Raw genomic sequence first — 15,057 nt, forward strand, 5'->3', positions numbered from 1 at the left:
AGGAGCGGAAGGAAAAGTGTTCGTGTGTTGACATCAAGAAGCCGCACGTGAAGTGTTCAGTGCGGGTGACGGTGAATAAAAGCAGCGTGTGTTCAGAAACTTCTCAGCTCAAAAGGTTTGTTTAAAGTGTTAAAGAACGGCTGAAATGGTCAGCTGTAAATGTTAGCTTTTCAGTTAGCTTAGCATGCACTGCTCGCAGGGTTAACTTGGAGTTAGACAAAACTCTTTTCTGTACTCGACAAAGATGCTTCTGCACAATGTGTCATTTACACATGTGCTTAGAAATTCATTAACAGTGGTTTAAATATAACTGAGGTCTGCAGTCGCTTAAATCTAAGTGGAAACTTGTTGTTTCTGTTCAGTAATGTGCAGTACAACTTTTAGCCTAAATAAGACCAGTTCTGTTGTCAGATTGTAACTACCAAAAATAATGTGGTTGCTATCGAAATATCTCGACATAATCTGAAAAATAAAACAGTCATTGTTTTGTGTTCATTTTGTGTGCCAGCTCTTTTTGTGACAAATCAGTTACACTTGGAAACACGAGTGTAGGGAGGTGTGGAGAGACAGCCAGTAATAATATCAGTAATACGTGATATTAGGCGCCTTTCAAAACAACCAAGGTTACTTTGCGCTGAAGAATTGAAAAACAATATAAAAATAAGAAAATATCGATCAAGTCAATAAAACAATATATAAAATCAGTAAGAGCAGAGGTTTAATATGATAGGTGGAAGACAGTCAGAGTGCATATCCAGTTTTGAGACAAGATTTAAAAATGGAGAGAGTCAGTGTTGTGGATTTCTGGTCGGATGCAAGTCCAGAGGCGAGGAACAGAGCAAATGAAGCCTCTAGACCTCATGGTAGTCAAAGAGGCAAAAAGGGCGATGAGGTGGAGAGAAGAAGAAAATCTGGGATTGTGGATGAGTGTGTTGATGTGCAGAATTTCAGAGGGATACTGCAGAGTGATGTTCTGTAATCAATAGGACATTTAACTGTGAGCAAGTGAAACTCCTGAAGTACAGGCATGTTGTAACAAATGGAATTTCTGGATGGACTTGAGAAGGGAGTTAAAGATGTCGATGGATGACGTAACCTGGATGGTGGTACTATTGAGTGTGAGAGATGTACAGAGGTAACTAATGTTATAAAGACTGAGTGAGATTACTGCTGTGAGTTTGGAAAGAAAGTATTGCGTGTCAAGCAAGATATGTGGACTTCAGCCATAGGGGAGGGAGAAACTGTGGAGTTGTCATTGTTAATTTAGCTACAACTGTACAAGAAGTACAATAACACTATTAATCACTATATTCAAGCATTTTATTATCACTATTACATGCCAATGCTGTAAGTATTGTTTGGTCTGTTCATGCTGTTGGCAAACTAATCTAGGTAATATATTTTAAATCAGTTTTACAATGTGAACAAAATTTTTGGACTGTGAGAGCAAGCTGGAGTATCCAGAGCGAACCCACAGTTTTTCAAGTCCCCAGCTGTTTTAAATCCCAAGCTGGGCAGTAGATTCATCCCAGGACCTGCTTGATGTGAGGTGATGGTGCTAACGTTGGCCTAAAATGATTTATTATTAACTATAAATCAGATGTTGTAGTTTTTATGCTGTATATGCTGCCCATGTTGGTCTTAATGCTGCTGATGAATTTCATACAATTACCATGAAATGGACCTCCAATTTGTTGATAAGGCTTCAGGCCTTAGCATGAGTATTTTTAGGTCTTACGGTTCCCATTATTAATAACATTATCATTATTAATGAGTAAGATGTTATTGTTTGTTTGAAGTTAGCTGCTTCAGGATTTTGCCTACCGATGTGTACTGGGGATGAGTATGGTAAGATTTTGCTGATGGCAGTGACACAGATTTTGCTTATAGATCCAAGTCTTTGTTGATTCCTAATCATTTTTTGTTGTTATTTGTTGTTTTTGTTGTTTAAAAAAGGGTTTTCAGTTTCAGTTGTGCTTCAGAGTCTCTGAGTCTGAAGTTAGTATAGAACAAGTTAAAAAAAAGTGATGCATGTGATTCAAGTGTGTGAGAAGTCCACTGTTAGAGACACATCCTACATTGCTTATTTTAGCATTTCTTTTTTAATTCTCCCCTTTTGAATTATATTCCCTTGTGTGCTTGTAGATAGAAACCATATATTGTTTGCACCTTCTAGTATTATGGGGTTTTATGTACATCTTCATATATGAACACATAGCAACCAGTGACTTGCACATAGCAACAGCAGTCCACCTCCGTCATAATAAAAATATATTTCACACACTCCATAAAAAGCATTTACTTCTCTGTAGAAATGTGTTAGTCTTCACAGAGATAAGAGTTTGGTTTTTGCAGGGGGCAACTTATTTAACCTTAAATTACAGATCTCTTGTGACATGATTCTAATTTGAGGTTTATTACATCCAGGTGTTAAGAAAAATGACACTATATTAAAGGAATATAAAGGAATACTGGAATACTGTTTTTGTGCTTATATAAGTAGTTACTTACAGCTATACTAGTTTTTAGACCTTTCACCACCTGTGTGTTCCTGTTCTTTTGTTTGTGCAGATGACAGCCCAAGAAGTGCGCCTGTGTGGTCTTTTGCTGCGGGAGCACTTTGGAGAGGTGGTTGAGAAAGTGGGAACACACCTGCTCAAAAGTGGAGCACAAAATTTAAGAACCATCATTCATGAAACTGGCCTCTCAGTGGACTTGGTAAGGAGTACTACACCATCTCTGCGTCAGCTTGTTAAGCTTGTTGATTTTATATGTATTGTATTTATTTATATAACGCAGTGTTCCAACAGCTATGGCTTTATGGCCATTTATCTGGAAATTCTGTTGTCTTACATTTTTATTTTTTAGAATTATTATTTTATAAAAAGCTAATTACATATGATAGATGGCTCCATAGTGTAGGGGTTACACAGTTGTCTAACAAGTGAAAGTGGCTTGGTTTGACCCCAGTAGGAGACACAAATCCCCCTTAGATTGTGTCAGGAAGGTGGCATCAAAATCAGCCAAATCATACATTTGGAGCTACCCGCTGTGGCAACCCATTGTGAATAAGGGAACAGTACAAAGTAGCATTTAAGGGCATATGGTAATTAAGTTGAAAGAAGCTTTGCAGAAAGAACTGAAGCAAAGATGTCATTTCCTGAGCATAATACACTGGAAAAAAGGCAAGAAAGTGCACATAATTTGGAGTTACCTCATTAAATCCTACTTTTACCTTATTAATTAGAACAGATTTTTAAAAAATGGTTAAGCTGCAGTTCTTCTGCAGAGACCTTCATGCTTGGTGGTGTGTAGTCTAACTCACTGGATGTGAATTATAGGTATTAGGCTGCCATTGGTCACGTATTTTACACTCTTATTAATCTCCAGTCAAGTTTTCTAAAAACAACAACATCTAAGCTAGCAGACCAGACAATGAAAATAAGGAAAATGTCTTTTTTTGTTGTTATTCTCTGTATTAGTGAAACTTGAATCGCATTGCATTCTGTCTTTACCTGACCGTTGTCAGTTATATTAAATATCGAAGGAAGTGATAAACTTTTTCCCTTCTTTCATTTATTTATTTCCAAATCCAGGTGAAGAAGTCTCTGTGTGTCCTCGTGCAACACGGTGCCTCTACGTTCAGTTCAGGCCGCAAAGGACCCGGGAGCCCCACAGAGTATCACGCCAGCTGTGACCGAATCCTTAGGATTCTTCGCTACCCACGATACATCTACACAGCAAAAACCCTTTATGGTGACACAGGAGAGCTGATCATAGAGGAGTTACTACAGAGAGGCCACACGATGATGAGCAGCACCGTTAAGACGGTGGCAGACCGCCTCACGCAGAACATGGCAGGTCAGTGTTGGCATCAAGCAAAGAACACACACTTTTATCAGTGGATGTTTTGACAGCTGGACTTTGGTCTAGTAGATGGACATGCCATTTGCTACAGCCAGTGTTTAAATGTTTATGTGGGAAAAAAAATGTCAGGATTAGCAATTAAGGTTTCAAATGAATATCTCCAAAAAAACTTGGAGGCCTGTGAGTGAACTAGAAGTCCTAATATTTCGTTTGACTTTATTAATGTTGGACTTTTGTTAGAGACTCTAGTACTTGCACTATCTTCGTAATTTAGCTGTGTGGAAAGGGAATTAAATATGACTTGGCCCGTGTTGTGAATACAAAGACAGGTAACACCACTTTTTCTCTGTTGTTGCTGCAGAGGGCCGCACCATGGATTACAGTGAAGTGTCCTCGACTTTTTCCAAACTGGTGGAGACCCATTTTCTTCAGCGCTGCCCTCCATTGCCAAGAGTGGGAAATAAAGACAGTTCTGCTCCAAGTGAGACTCCTGCCACTCCTGGTACTCCAGCTGCTCCCGTTAACACTGCCCCACCCACACCAGAGAGCTTCCCAGAATGCTATAAGGTACCTAGTGTGACACTCATAGGGCGGGGCAAACGCCAGCTCGCCAGTGAGGATGGAGAGGAGCAAAGAAGCGCAAAAAGGGCCAAAATGGATCCAGAGGTTAGTTTTTGGAACCTTTTTGGTTACTTTAACAAATTTGCAATGTCCTCCGTCCATTATATCTACCTTACCGCTTATCATTCATGTGACCTTTTATTTCTCTGTTTGTCTGTCATATAATCTGCTTCATTCGGCTCAGACACATGGTGACGAGGGGATTTACTGGCAGGTGAATTTTGAACGGTTCCATCTCCACTTTAGAGATCAGACCATCATCAGTGCTGTCGCCAACAAGCTGGACCAGGTGATGGGAAAAAGTATTATAATTTTTAATTTAAGGACACTCATTTACTCTCGTGTGTTATGAAGATGATGTTGTTGATTATTATTGTTCATTTATGTACACAACACCTTTTAAAAATGTGGTTTTACAAAGGAAAAACAAAATATGTTACAACATTAGAAATATAACAAATGTCCACAAAAAACACAGTAGAGAAAAATAGTTTATTAATAAAAGGTACATTTTGATCATACATTTAAAGCTGTTGCTGGTTATGCAGGCATTAGTAGTTCAGGCAGGAAGCTCCGGACCTGAGAGTCCTTACTGAGAAAGCTTAGTCATTCATAAGAAAATATGGATGCCACTGTTATGTCATTAATTCAATTAATGAAGGAGTCATTATGAGTAGCGATGATATGAGCCTGCTCTTATTGTGAAAGAGCATGTTATAGTCACTATATATGCATATATAGTATAGCATATGGGAACAGACCCAACAATGTGCTTATACTAGAATGATTTATTATTGTGATTGATTAAGAATTTAATGACTAATTATCTTCTTAATCCTCACTATGCAGACTAGCAGTGAAATAGTGAGGACCATGCTGAGGATGAGTGAGGTTACAACCTCGCCCATGGCCACCTGCACAAAGCCCCTCTCAGCCAATGAGATCTTCAGGTCCCTCCCACCCAGCTACAACATCCTCAGACCCATCTTGGACCAGTACCTCACTCTGCTGGTGGATGACCCGGTATGACCTGCAAACACCATATTATTATTATGTTTTCTGATCTTTTGTTTGTTTGTTTGTTTTTTAAATAAACAAAAAACACAATGTCTATATCTTCTTTTCCTCCTCTTTTTTAAGATGGAGTTCGTGGGGAAGGCTGGTGAAAGCGGAGGAGGGATGTTTGTTGTCAGTATCCTTTTTCAGATTTAAAAGGTCCTGAGCATTTTCCTATGAAGCAGCATACTGGTTGATATGATTTAATTCAGGAATCATGGTTGGTTTTCTAAGCTCCTCTCTCAGATCTGCACAGAGCACTGGCCAATCTGGCACGGGCCACACTCGAGTCTGTAGTACAGGAGAGGTAAGCCAGTGTGTATGTTAAATAATATATATAGCTGTGAGTGTCCTATTATCACCAGCTTCGTGTTACTGAAGTCACCCTTAATCTGACATCAGGTTTGGCTCCCGGTCGGCTCGCATCTTTCGTCTGTTGCTAAGAAAACGTCACCTGGAGCAGAAGCAGGTGGAGGATTTTGCTATGATTCCAGCCAAAGAGGCTAAAGACATGCTGTACACACTGCTGTCACAGAACCTGGTCCAGCTACAGGTATGCGGATGATGGACTGTTAGTTGTTTCGGTGTACTCAGAGAGAACCCACACATGCAAACTCCACATAACTGGTTGTGCCACTGTTGGCAGCAAGAACTGCAATCAAGTATTTGCAATAATTGCCAATGAGTCTTTCAACATTGGGCCTCCTCACTGTGGAGGCCCAATGTTCTTTACAGAAATATTTTAATTCATTCAAATTTGAGGTTTTTCCAGTACGAACAGCCAGTTTAAGGTCATGAAAAAGCATCTCAGTTGGATTTAGGTCTGGACTTTGACTAAGCCTTTGCACAAGCTACTGCATAAACTGAGTGAGTCTTGGATAATCAAGATGTTTTTTTGGCAAATGTTAGTCAAGGTTTGTGCTCTTTTTGGTCAGCAGGTGTTTTGTTCTTGGATCTTTCTTAATGGCGCTCACTGTGATTCGCTGGAGTCCCAAAGCCTTAGAAGTGGCTTGTAACCTTTTCCAGAATGATTGAAGTCAATGACTTTGTTTCTCAGCTGTTTCTTTAGATCGTGGCATGATGCTTTGCTTTTTGACATCTTTCAGCCTATTTCACTTTGTGAGACAGTTTCTGTTCATGTGATATGTAATACAGTGGCTTGCAAAAGTATTCGGCCCCCTTGACCTTTTCCACATTTTGTCACATTACAGCCACAAACATGAATCAATTTTGTTGGAATTCCACGTGAAAGACCAATACAAAGTGGTGTACACGTGAGAAGTGGAACGAAAATCATACATGATTCCAAACATTTTTTTAGAAAATAAATAACTGAAAAGTGGGGTGTGCGTAATTATTCAGCCCCCTGAGTCAATACTTTATAGAACCACCTTTTGCTGCAATTCCAGCTGCCAGTCTTTTAGGGTATGTCTCTACCAGCTTTGCACATCTAGAAACTGAAATCTTTGCCCATTCTTCTTTGCAAAACAGCTCCAGCTCAGTCAGATTAGATGGACAGCGTTTGTGAACAGCAGTTTTCAGATCTTGCCACAGATTCTCCATTGGATTTAGATCTGGACTTTGACTGGGCCATTCTAACACATGGATATGTTTTGTTTTAAACCATTCCATTGTTGCCCTGGCTTTATGTTTAGGGTCGTTGTCCTGCTGGAAGGTGAACCTCCGCCCCAGTCTCAAGTCTTTTGCAGTCTCCAAGAGGTTTTCTTCCAAGATTGCTCTGTATTTGGCTCCATCCATCTTCCCATCAACTCTGACCAGCTTCCCTGTCCCTGCTGAAGAGAAGCACCCCCAGAGCATGATGCTGCCACCACCATATTTGACAGTGGGGATGGTGTGTTCAGAGTAATGTGCAGTGTTAGTTTTCTGCCACACATAGCGTTTTGCATTTTGGCCAAAAAGTTCCATTTTGGTCTCATCTGACCAGAGCACCTTCTTCCACATGTTTGCTATGTCCCCCACATGGCTTGTGGCAAACTGCAAACGGGACTTCTTATAGTTTTCTGTTAACAATGGCTTTCTTCTTGCCACTCTTCCATAAAGGCCAACTTTGTGCAATGCACGACTAATAGTTGTCCTATGGACAGATTCCCCCACCTGAGCTGTAGATCTCTGCAGCTCGTCCAGAGTCACTATGGGCCTCTTGACTGCATTTCTGATCAGCGCTCTCCTTGTTCGGCCTGTGAGTTTAGGTGGACGGCCTTGTCTTGGTAGGTTTACAGTTGTGCCATACTCCTTCCATTTCTGAATGATCGCTTGAACAGTGCTCCGTGGGACGTTCAAGGCTTGGGAAATCTTTTTGTAGCCTAAGCCTGCTTTAAATTTCTCAATAACTTTATCCCTGACCTGTCTGGTGTGTTCTTTGGACTTCATGGTGTTGTTGCTCCCAATATTCTCTTAGACAACCTCTGAGGCCGTCACAGGGCAGCTGTATTTGTACTGACATTAGATTACACACAGGTGCACTCTATTTAGTCATTAGCACTCATCAGGCAATGTCTATGGACAACTGACTGCACTCAGAACAAAGGGGGCTGAAAAATTACGCACACCCCACTTTTCAGTTATTTATTTGTAAAAAATGTTTGGAATCATGTATGATTTTCGTTCCACTTCTCACGTGTACACCACTTTGTATTGGTCTTTCACCTGGAATTCCAATAAAATTGATTCATGTTTGTGGCTGTAATGTGACAAAATGTGGAAAAGTTCAAGGGGGCCGAATACTTTTGCAAGCCACTGTATATAGGTGTTTCTTGAGAACTGCAATTTGTATTTACTCAGCTTATCTCTGTCTAATATTAAAATCTGTTTGATGATCTGAAACATGTAAGTGTGACAGGCATGCAATTCCCCCCTTGTTTTTCAGGAAATCCCAAAGACTCCTGACTACGCTCCCTCTCGCACCTTCTATCTGTACACTGTTAATCAACTCCCGACTGCAAGAATGCTGCTCCAGAGCTGCTACAAAGTAAAACAGTAAACTCATTACATGTAACCTTTAGAGTTCTGAACAGAAGAAGACAGCTAATTGTCTGTCATTCTGGTATTTGCCTTCGGTAACATTATCTCTAAATATTTTTCTTCTGCAGACCGTAGCCAACCTCGTAGAGCGACGCCTCTTTGAGACCAAAGAGAGCAAGTGAGTCTTTTCATTAGTGATATATTTTGATGCATTTCACTGCAAGGCAGATAAAATCTTTCGTCTGGCACGCACGTTGCCACAAAGAAATGGGTTGACGGTTTTTGGTTTACAGGCGCTTGCTGGAGAAATCTCAGCGAATCGAAGCCATCTTGGCATCTCTGCAGGCCAGCGGGGCCGAGCCTGAGCAGTTAACTGAAGTCGAGGAGATGATCACTGCTCCTGAAAAGCAACAGCTGGATACCTTAAGGCTTCACATCAATAAGTAGGAAGACAAAACTAAAATTCTCTTTTCTAAAGGCGACAAGGCTCTTCGGTGGTTTAATGAAGTCCCTTTTTCACTGTGTCTTTTTCTCCTTTAGGTTAGATTCTGCAGAAAACCAAGTAGATGAAACCATCTTTCTTCTAGAGTCCTACATCAACTCAACCAATGCATCTTCATGACTTATACTTTGGAGTTTTACATTTCATCAATGCAGTTAATTTTTGTGTATGATTTCTATGTGCGTGTCAAGTATGACTGTTTTATAGTTTATAGCTCGGATGTTTCTGTTTGGACTGAAATAAAATCAGATTTTTTTTGCCCTTTTTGTTATTACATTTACATCAGCAGTGACTAAATAAAGAACAAGAATTTGTCTTTTAACTATTTTAATTAAAGAACAAACAAAAACTGAAGAATCAAGTGACTGAAATATAAAACCATAAAAATGTCTGCAAGTTAAATAGAAGGACTGTGGTTTAATACACTTTGCATTTCTTTAAAATTAGAAAAAGATTATTTACATAAGTGCCCCTGACCCTTGAAACAGTGGGTAGCGCATTACTCTTGAACCCCCTCCCCGATTCTCTCTTTGGTCCTGAAGGCCCATCTCGGGACTATCTTTGTGTCTGGCAGGAGGTGGGCTCTACTCATCTGACAGTCTCCATTGCAGATGAGTGTGTTCTTGGCAGCAAAGGTTTTGCTCAGTCCTCATGGTTTTCATCCTCTTCTCTCTGTTTGCGTGTAAAGAATCCAAGCTGATAAAAAAAACAAACAGAAAACAAGAAATTGAGACAGATTTACTACTTTCTGATATTTTCTTGAAGGGATCTGATGTGAAATTTCAGTTCCAAATACCTTCCACAGTACGAAAATAATGAGGGCCAGCAGCAGCAAACCTCCTATGATGCTACCGATCAGAATCCAGAGCGAGATGGGAATAGCTCGGCCTTTCAGCACTTCCAGCACAGTCTAAGGAAAAGAGATGAAGGGAGAGATTAGAGGAAATTAATTTTATGCATATTGTGCTGCTCAGGATTCTCTTGGGTCTTACCTCCCTCCAGACTGTTCCTGCGCTCAGAGTAATGAGGTTAGTCTCCTGAGCTGTGAGTCGATATACGCCTATTATCTTCACTGACTTATATTTGGCCTAGAGGAAGACGCACACAGATTATGACCAATGTTTGTGTCACAGGAGCAGAATTTAAAAATCTGCGTATGTTTCGTTACTCACATGTCTGAAAAAATCATCATGAACTCTGCGGCTGACCCGAATGATGGCATCCTTTCCTCTCGGCAGTTGCTTGACTTGACACACGACCTCTGTGCACCACGACCTGCTGCAGTTCTACACACAAAAACATGTAAAGATGAGCCATATTAACATCTTTGCTTTTGCAGTGTTCACCAGCAGCTCTGTGGCAATTTAGGCCCTTACCAACATGTCATCCTGCATCATGTCTTCAGGATGAAGGGGGCGCACATCTCCCTGTCTGGCCTTCAGCTGTGCTGCATCACTGAGCACGCTGCAGTTCACCGTGACCTACGGGGTAATTTACATATGTCAGGTACGATCTTAAAGCATAATAAGAATACACAGAAGCAGTACTCACGTTTATTGAGAAGACATCGGTGACAGTCATGAAGACTCTGTCACCTGCAGCCACAGAGGGCAGATGCAGATGCAGCTCCAGATTACTCACAGAGTAACAGCCGAGATTCTGCAGCTATAAACACAAACAAAGCTAAAACGTTTGCCTTGTCTTATTTTTCTTACTGTGATTATAATTATATGTTTTTATTGGGACTTATATAGAGGATATACATTTACCCTGAGATGTGTGTAGAATTCTGGTCCAATTGCTTCCGACATTGTCCGAGTAGGATGGACCTCATAGCGGTTCAAATTAGATTCACTGCAAAAACAGGGAAAAGAACAGCACATAAATGCAGAGATAAACCAGTTCATGAATTAAGCTTAACTAGATCGATGCTGTACAAACACACCTGCTAACAAAAAGGTCTGGTTCATACTGAAGAAAAGTCTGGAGCTGAACACTGTTGTCCCCCAAAGTGTCTTGTCTCTCCACACTGTCACTGTAAGACAAAAGAAGGGTTATGAAAGTGTCTCAGTTTCACTGTTTAAATGTCTCCTAAATACTCCAGCATCTCAAAACATGTGGATGCAAACAGATGAAGACAGAATTATTAGCCCCCCAATTAAATTTTCTTTTTTAAAGTGTTTCCCAAGTGCTGTTAAAGAGAGTAAGGAAATTTTTACACGGTTTTTCCAAACATCTTACTTTTATTTTGAATGCTTACAATATTTTACTTTGCACACATAGATAAAATTATTTCACAAAAAACAAAAAAAAATACCAGGTTTTTTGCTGTAAAACAAGCTGGAGTCAGTCTCGCATGCATGTCCTGAACAATCCCAGCACATTCTTCTTTGTCCAATCTCTCAACGTTTGATGTCCTCTGGCATGGACCTTGGTCTTTAGTTCACCCCACAGATTTACAGTGGGATTCAAGCAATAGCTTTGTGCAGCCCAGTCAGTAAAGTTCACGTTGGTCTTCTGGAGCCAGTGATTCACCAGCAGCGTATGTTTTGGGTCGCTGTAGTATTGGAAGACCAAGTGACGGCCCAAACCCAGTTTAGCTTCTGACTGCATGAGGCTTCTTTAAAAACTTTACATATCCTCCTTTCTTCATAATGCTTTCCACTTTGATGAGGTTCTCAGTTTCAGACACACTGAAGCATCCCAACAGCATAATACACCCACCACCTGTTTCACTGTGGGGACGATGTTTGTTGGGTTGTACGCTTCGTCCTTCTTTCTCCAAACACAAGCAGCATCTCTGTGGCCAAAGAACTCTAGTTTTTGTCTTAACTGACCACAGGATGTACTTCCAGTACACATAAAATTCCAGCTTATTCTAGTTTATTCTATAATATTCCAGTTTATTTCAGTGAAATCTTTCTGCAGGTTGTTCTTAGCATATTTTAGTCTGGCTCGAAGATGTCTCTTATGTACAAGTGGCGATTTTTGTGGTTTCTTGCAGTCCATTCCTGCCCAGGTTGGCGTTGACTGTCTTCTTTGAGATTACATATCTTCACTTGGCTAAGTCATTCAATAGTCACTTGGCAGTTGTTCTGGGTTTTTTTTTTTTACACATCTCTCACTAGTTTTCTTTCCAGAGTATTTGAAATCTTTCACTTCCTACCTCTGCCAGTCTTTTCTGTTCTGTACTGTTTGGCTCTGTTTGAATTTTGCGATGATACTTCTCACTCCAGTTCTTAACACTTGTGAGCATCAATAATTCTTTTTCTCAAGTCTAAACTGAGGTATTTTGTTTGTCGCATGCGGTTTTCTCAAGTGACAGCTCAAACCTTTGCTGTAGGTTTTATATTGTGTGCAAATTGAAAGATAACCCTTAATTTTACAAGTTTTGACCATTACAAAGTTAAAGCACATCACTGAACAGCACTGATTGGTGCTATGGCTCAATTAAAAAACAGTCAGTTTTTCAGGGGGCTAATAATATTGTCCTCATCTGTAAATACTCCAGCATCTCAACACGTGTGCATGCATGCTACTTTGCAGACAGCTACCTGGATGCATGGAGCTTCATTTTCACTTGATTGTGCAAAGATGTACAGCTGAATTCAAACTCCAACAGGAAGTTAACCTGCAAACAAAAAAGAGAGCACCAACTTGCTGAAGTGCCACATCTCACCTGGAGGAAGAGAAGTATGTGTGGGCTGAGTTGAGTGATTGATGGAACTATTTCCTCAGCACGAACGTACCTTTGACTGGGAGCGAAATACTGGATAACTGACATTGCATGAGTGGCTGTTGGCGCTAAGAGCTGTGCACTCGATCTTGAAGTGGGCAACCTCCTACGATGAAAGAAAAGACACGAAGAAAGAGAGGATCTGTGCATGTAGATAGATGTTTATGGTTACATGGTCCATCATGTAATAGCAGTACATGTGCTGTATTTACCCTGATGCTAAGGCTGGAGAAGTGGAGGTTGCGTGAGTAGTGCAGCGTCAGGCTGGTGTTGTAGGCGTTTTCCAGTCTGTTCTGAAGCTGCACCTCCACTGCCAGACGCCTACGAGGGCTGCGAATCACATAAGGCTTTTGTCTGTGGAGGAAACACAATGAAAACTCACTGAGACCAAAAAAAGGGAAGAGAGGGAACACCAGAATATCTCAGTTCTGTACCTTGTCCCAGAGATGTCCATGTGTGCCTGTAGCACCAGGTCAGTTGTACACACATCATCCTCACCGCAGTCTTTAAAAAATGGGATCTGGACAGGTATGGGAGGCAGGAGCAGCATGTTGAACGAATGTGGACAACAACAAGGATATATAGCGCTAATTTTTGTGCCACTCACAGATTTGTTGATAGTAGTCGGCCACCCTTCATCCAGCACGGGACCACTTTCTGTGTTGTTGATCTTAAACCACAGTGAGAAACTGATAGGACGAATGTAATCTGCTGTGTCCTACATTGAAGACAGAAAAAATTTAAAAAAACAAAGAAATGTGACTTTTCCATCCTGCTGTGTATGAATGAAAGATGGAAGGTGTGTACCGACACTCACATAGACATGGAAGGGAAGTTTGTAACACAGAGTTTTTCCTGTCTGGGCTCGGACAGCCAGCTGGGTCTGTCGGTGGGAGCTGTCATCAAACAGCGCCCGTGCTGACAACTTCCTGTCATCCAACATGGCCCGCACCCACAGATCTGAAGAGAAATCATGCAACTGAGGCAAAAACTCCATGGATATGCTACTTAATGTAGGGTTTATAAAATATATACATATATGTGTAAAATATAAATAAATATATAAATGTTTCAACCAAAACTGTTGCTGTGTGGTCTTGGGGAGCGGGACACGGCTGTAAAGCAGGCGGTGGCATTGAGACAGGCGGATTCTCTGCCTCCTCTCTGGCAGGTTTTCTGAATGACATTAATGGAGTGCGGCTGGAAGGACAGACTCACATTGATCTGGACAATGCTGCGAGAGCTAGAGACAGAAGGGACAGTCTCAAAAAGCAGTATTTATCCATGTGTGTGCACAGTTGTAACAGCCAGTAGAAATTTTTGTTATGATTCTAAATGTGGGAACTCGTTGTTTATAGATGATACACATGTTATCTTTTATGTGGCTTCATTATCTAACACTGCTTGCACTGCTTTCTGCCTGTTACACTTTTCATTCTACCCACCTGAGCAGTACAGCACTTCCCTGCGCTCCCACTGCCAAGTCTATTAGGTCATCTCCATCCAAATCCAATCGAGCATTCAAACTTCGGCCAAAATACTGCAGGGAGGGGGAAACTGATGATGCAGCTATCCGCTGTGATAAGGAGAGAGGCAGGAATTAGTCTGAGTTCTGAGATGCACCAGTAAAACTTGCAGTTGTAAAAAGGGGGATACCTGTTTATAGTTGTGGATGACATAAATACCGTCTCCGTGATAAACATAGATGGCCCCCCGGTGTTCATCCTCCAGTGGGGCTCCCACCAGCAGATCCGTGAAGCCATCATGGTTCAGATCTGGAGTGGGTGCCAGTGCATAACCAAACCTGGCATCCTGGGACTTATTGTTTGACTTCAGCGTTCCATTGGATACAAAAATGTCCTCCTGCGAGACACAAAGAGGAGGAAACAAAGATAGATGAGTGGATGGTAACAGGAGACTCTGTAGGAGTAAAACAGGGATATCATTCATTGTTGTATATGACAGGAATGTTTGCATAATAATTGATATGAAGGTGATCGATCCATGCTGCTGCTGTCTTACTCCGTTGAGGGTGTAGATGTAGACTCGTCCAGCCTCCTTGTTTCCTGACCCAAGGTACATTGGAGCAGCAACCAGAAGGACATCAGTGATGCCATCCTGGTCGATGTCTAGCCCACACACTTCACTGCCGAAATACGAGCCAATCTAAACACAGATACATGTTATTTCATCTTACCGCCAGCAGGGGGAGCGCTTGCTTTAACCCAGAGAACTCAGACTCCTACTGTTTGATGCTGAAATATTAAAAGCAAAAACAAACTGAAGGGAGACT

General features: G+C 41.1%; 2 protein-coding genes across 2 annotated transcripts in view; one reads left to right on the forward strand and one right to left on the reverse strand.

Annotated features, from left to right (window-relative positions):
• The first annotated feature begins 4 nt into the window (after positions 1-4).
• polr3c (polymerase (RNA) III (DNA directed) polypeptide C) lies at positions 5-9,311 on the forward strand. The gene is made up of 13 exons (XM_063485156.1): positions 5-115; positions 2,572-2,718; positions 3,597-3,861; positions 4,229-4,533; positions 4,673-4,777; positions 5,338-5,511; positions 5,629-5,680; positions 5,791-5,851; positions 5,947-6,097; positions 8,432-8,533; positions 8,655-8,704; positions 8,820-8,969; positions 9,067-9,311. Exons 2-13 carry the CDS (start codon positions 2,572-2,574, stop codon positions 9,146-9,148), a joined length of 1,644 nt encoding a protein of 547 aa, XP_063341226.1. The 5' UTR covers positions 5-115; the 3' UTR covers positions 9,149-9,311.
• A 114-nt stretch (positions 9,312-9,425) lies between these two features.
• Positions 9,426-15,057, reverse strand: part of itga10 (integrin, alpha 10) — a 30,948-nt gene continuing 25,316 nt past the window's right edge. Inside the window, exons 13-30 of the mRNA XM_063486395.1 lie at positions 14,787-14,930; positions 14,421-14,627; positions 14,210-14,340; positions 13,841-14,007; positions 13,582-13,724; positions 13,372-13,482; positions 13,199-13,284; positions 12,977-13,118; positions 12,778-12,870; positions 12,583-12,659; positions 10,974-11,063; positions 10,798-10,882; positions 10,580-10,693; positions 10,405-10,509; positions 10,201-10,314; positions 10,021-10,116; positions 9,825-9,938; positions 9,426-9,724 (exon numbers count right to left, since the gene is read on the reverse strand). Coding sequence (XP_063342465.1) covers positions 9,671-9,724; positions 9,825-9,938; positions 10,021-10,116; positions 10,201-10,314; positions 10,405-10,509; positions 10,580-10,693; positions 10,798-10,882; positions 10,974-11,063; positions 12,583-12,659; positions 12,778-12,870; positions 12,977-13,118; positions 13,199-13,284; positions 13,372-13,482; positions 13,582-13,724; positions 13,841-14,007; positions 14,210-14,340; positions 14,421-14,627; positions 14,787-14,930 — 2,073 coding nt within the window. The 3' untranslated portion in view covers positions 9,426-9,670. The remainder of the gene's footprint in view (positions 9,725-9,824; positions 9,939-10,020; positions 10,117-10,200; positions 10,315-10,404; positions 10,510-10,579; positions 10,694-10,797; positions 10,883-10,973; positions 11,064-12,582; positions 12,660-12,777; positions 12,871-12,976; positions 13,119-13,198; positions 13,285-13,371; positions 13,483-13,581; positions 13,725-13,840; positions 14,008-14,209; positions 14,341-14,420; positions 14,628-14,786; positions 14,931-15,057) is intronic.

Source organism: Pelmatolapia mariae, linkage group LG10_11 (genome assembly GCF_036321145.2).
Source record: "Pelmatolapia mariae isolate MD_Pm_ZW linkage group LG10_11, Pm_UMD_F_2, whole genome shotgun sequence".
NCBI lineage: Eukaryota > Metazoa > Chordata > Actinopteri > Cichliformes > Cichlidae > Pelmatolapia > Pelmatolapia mariae.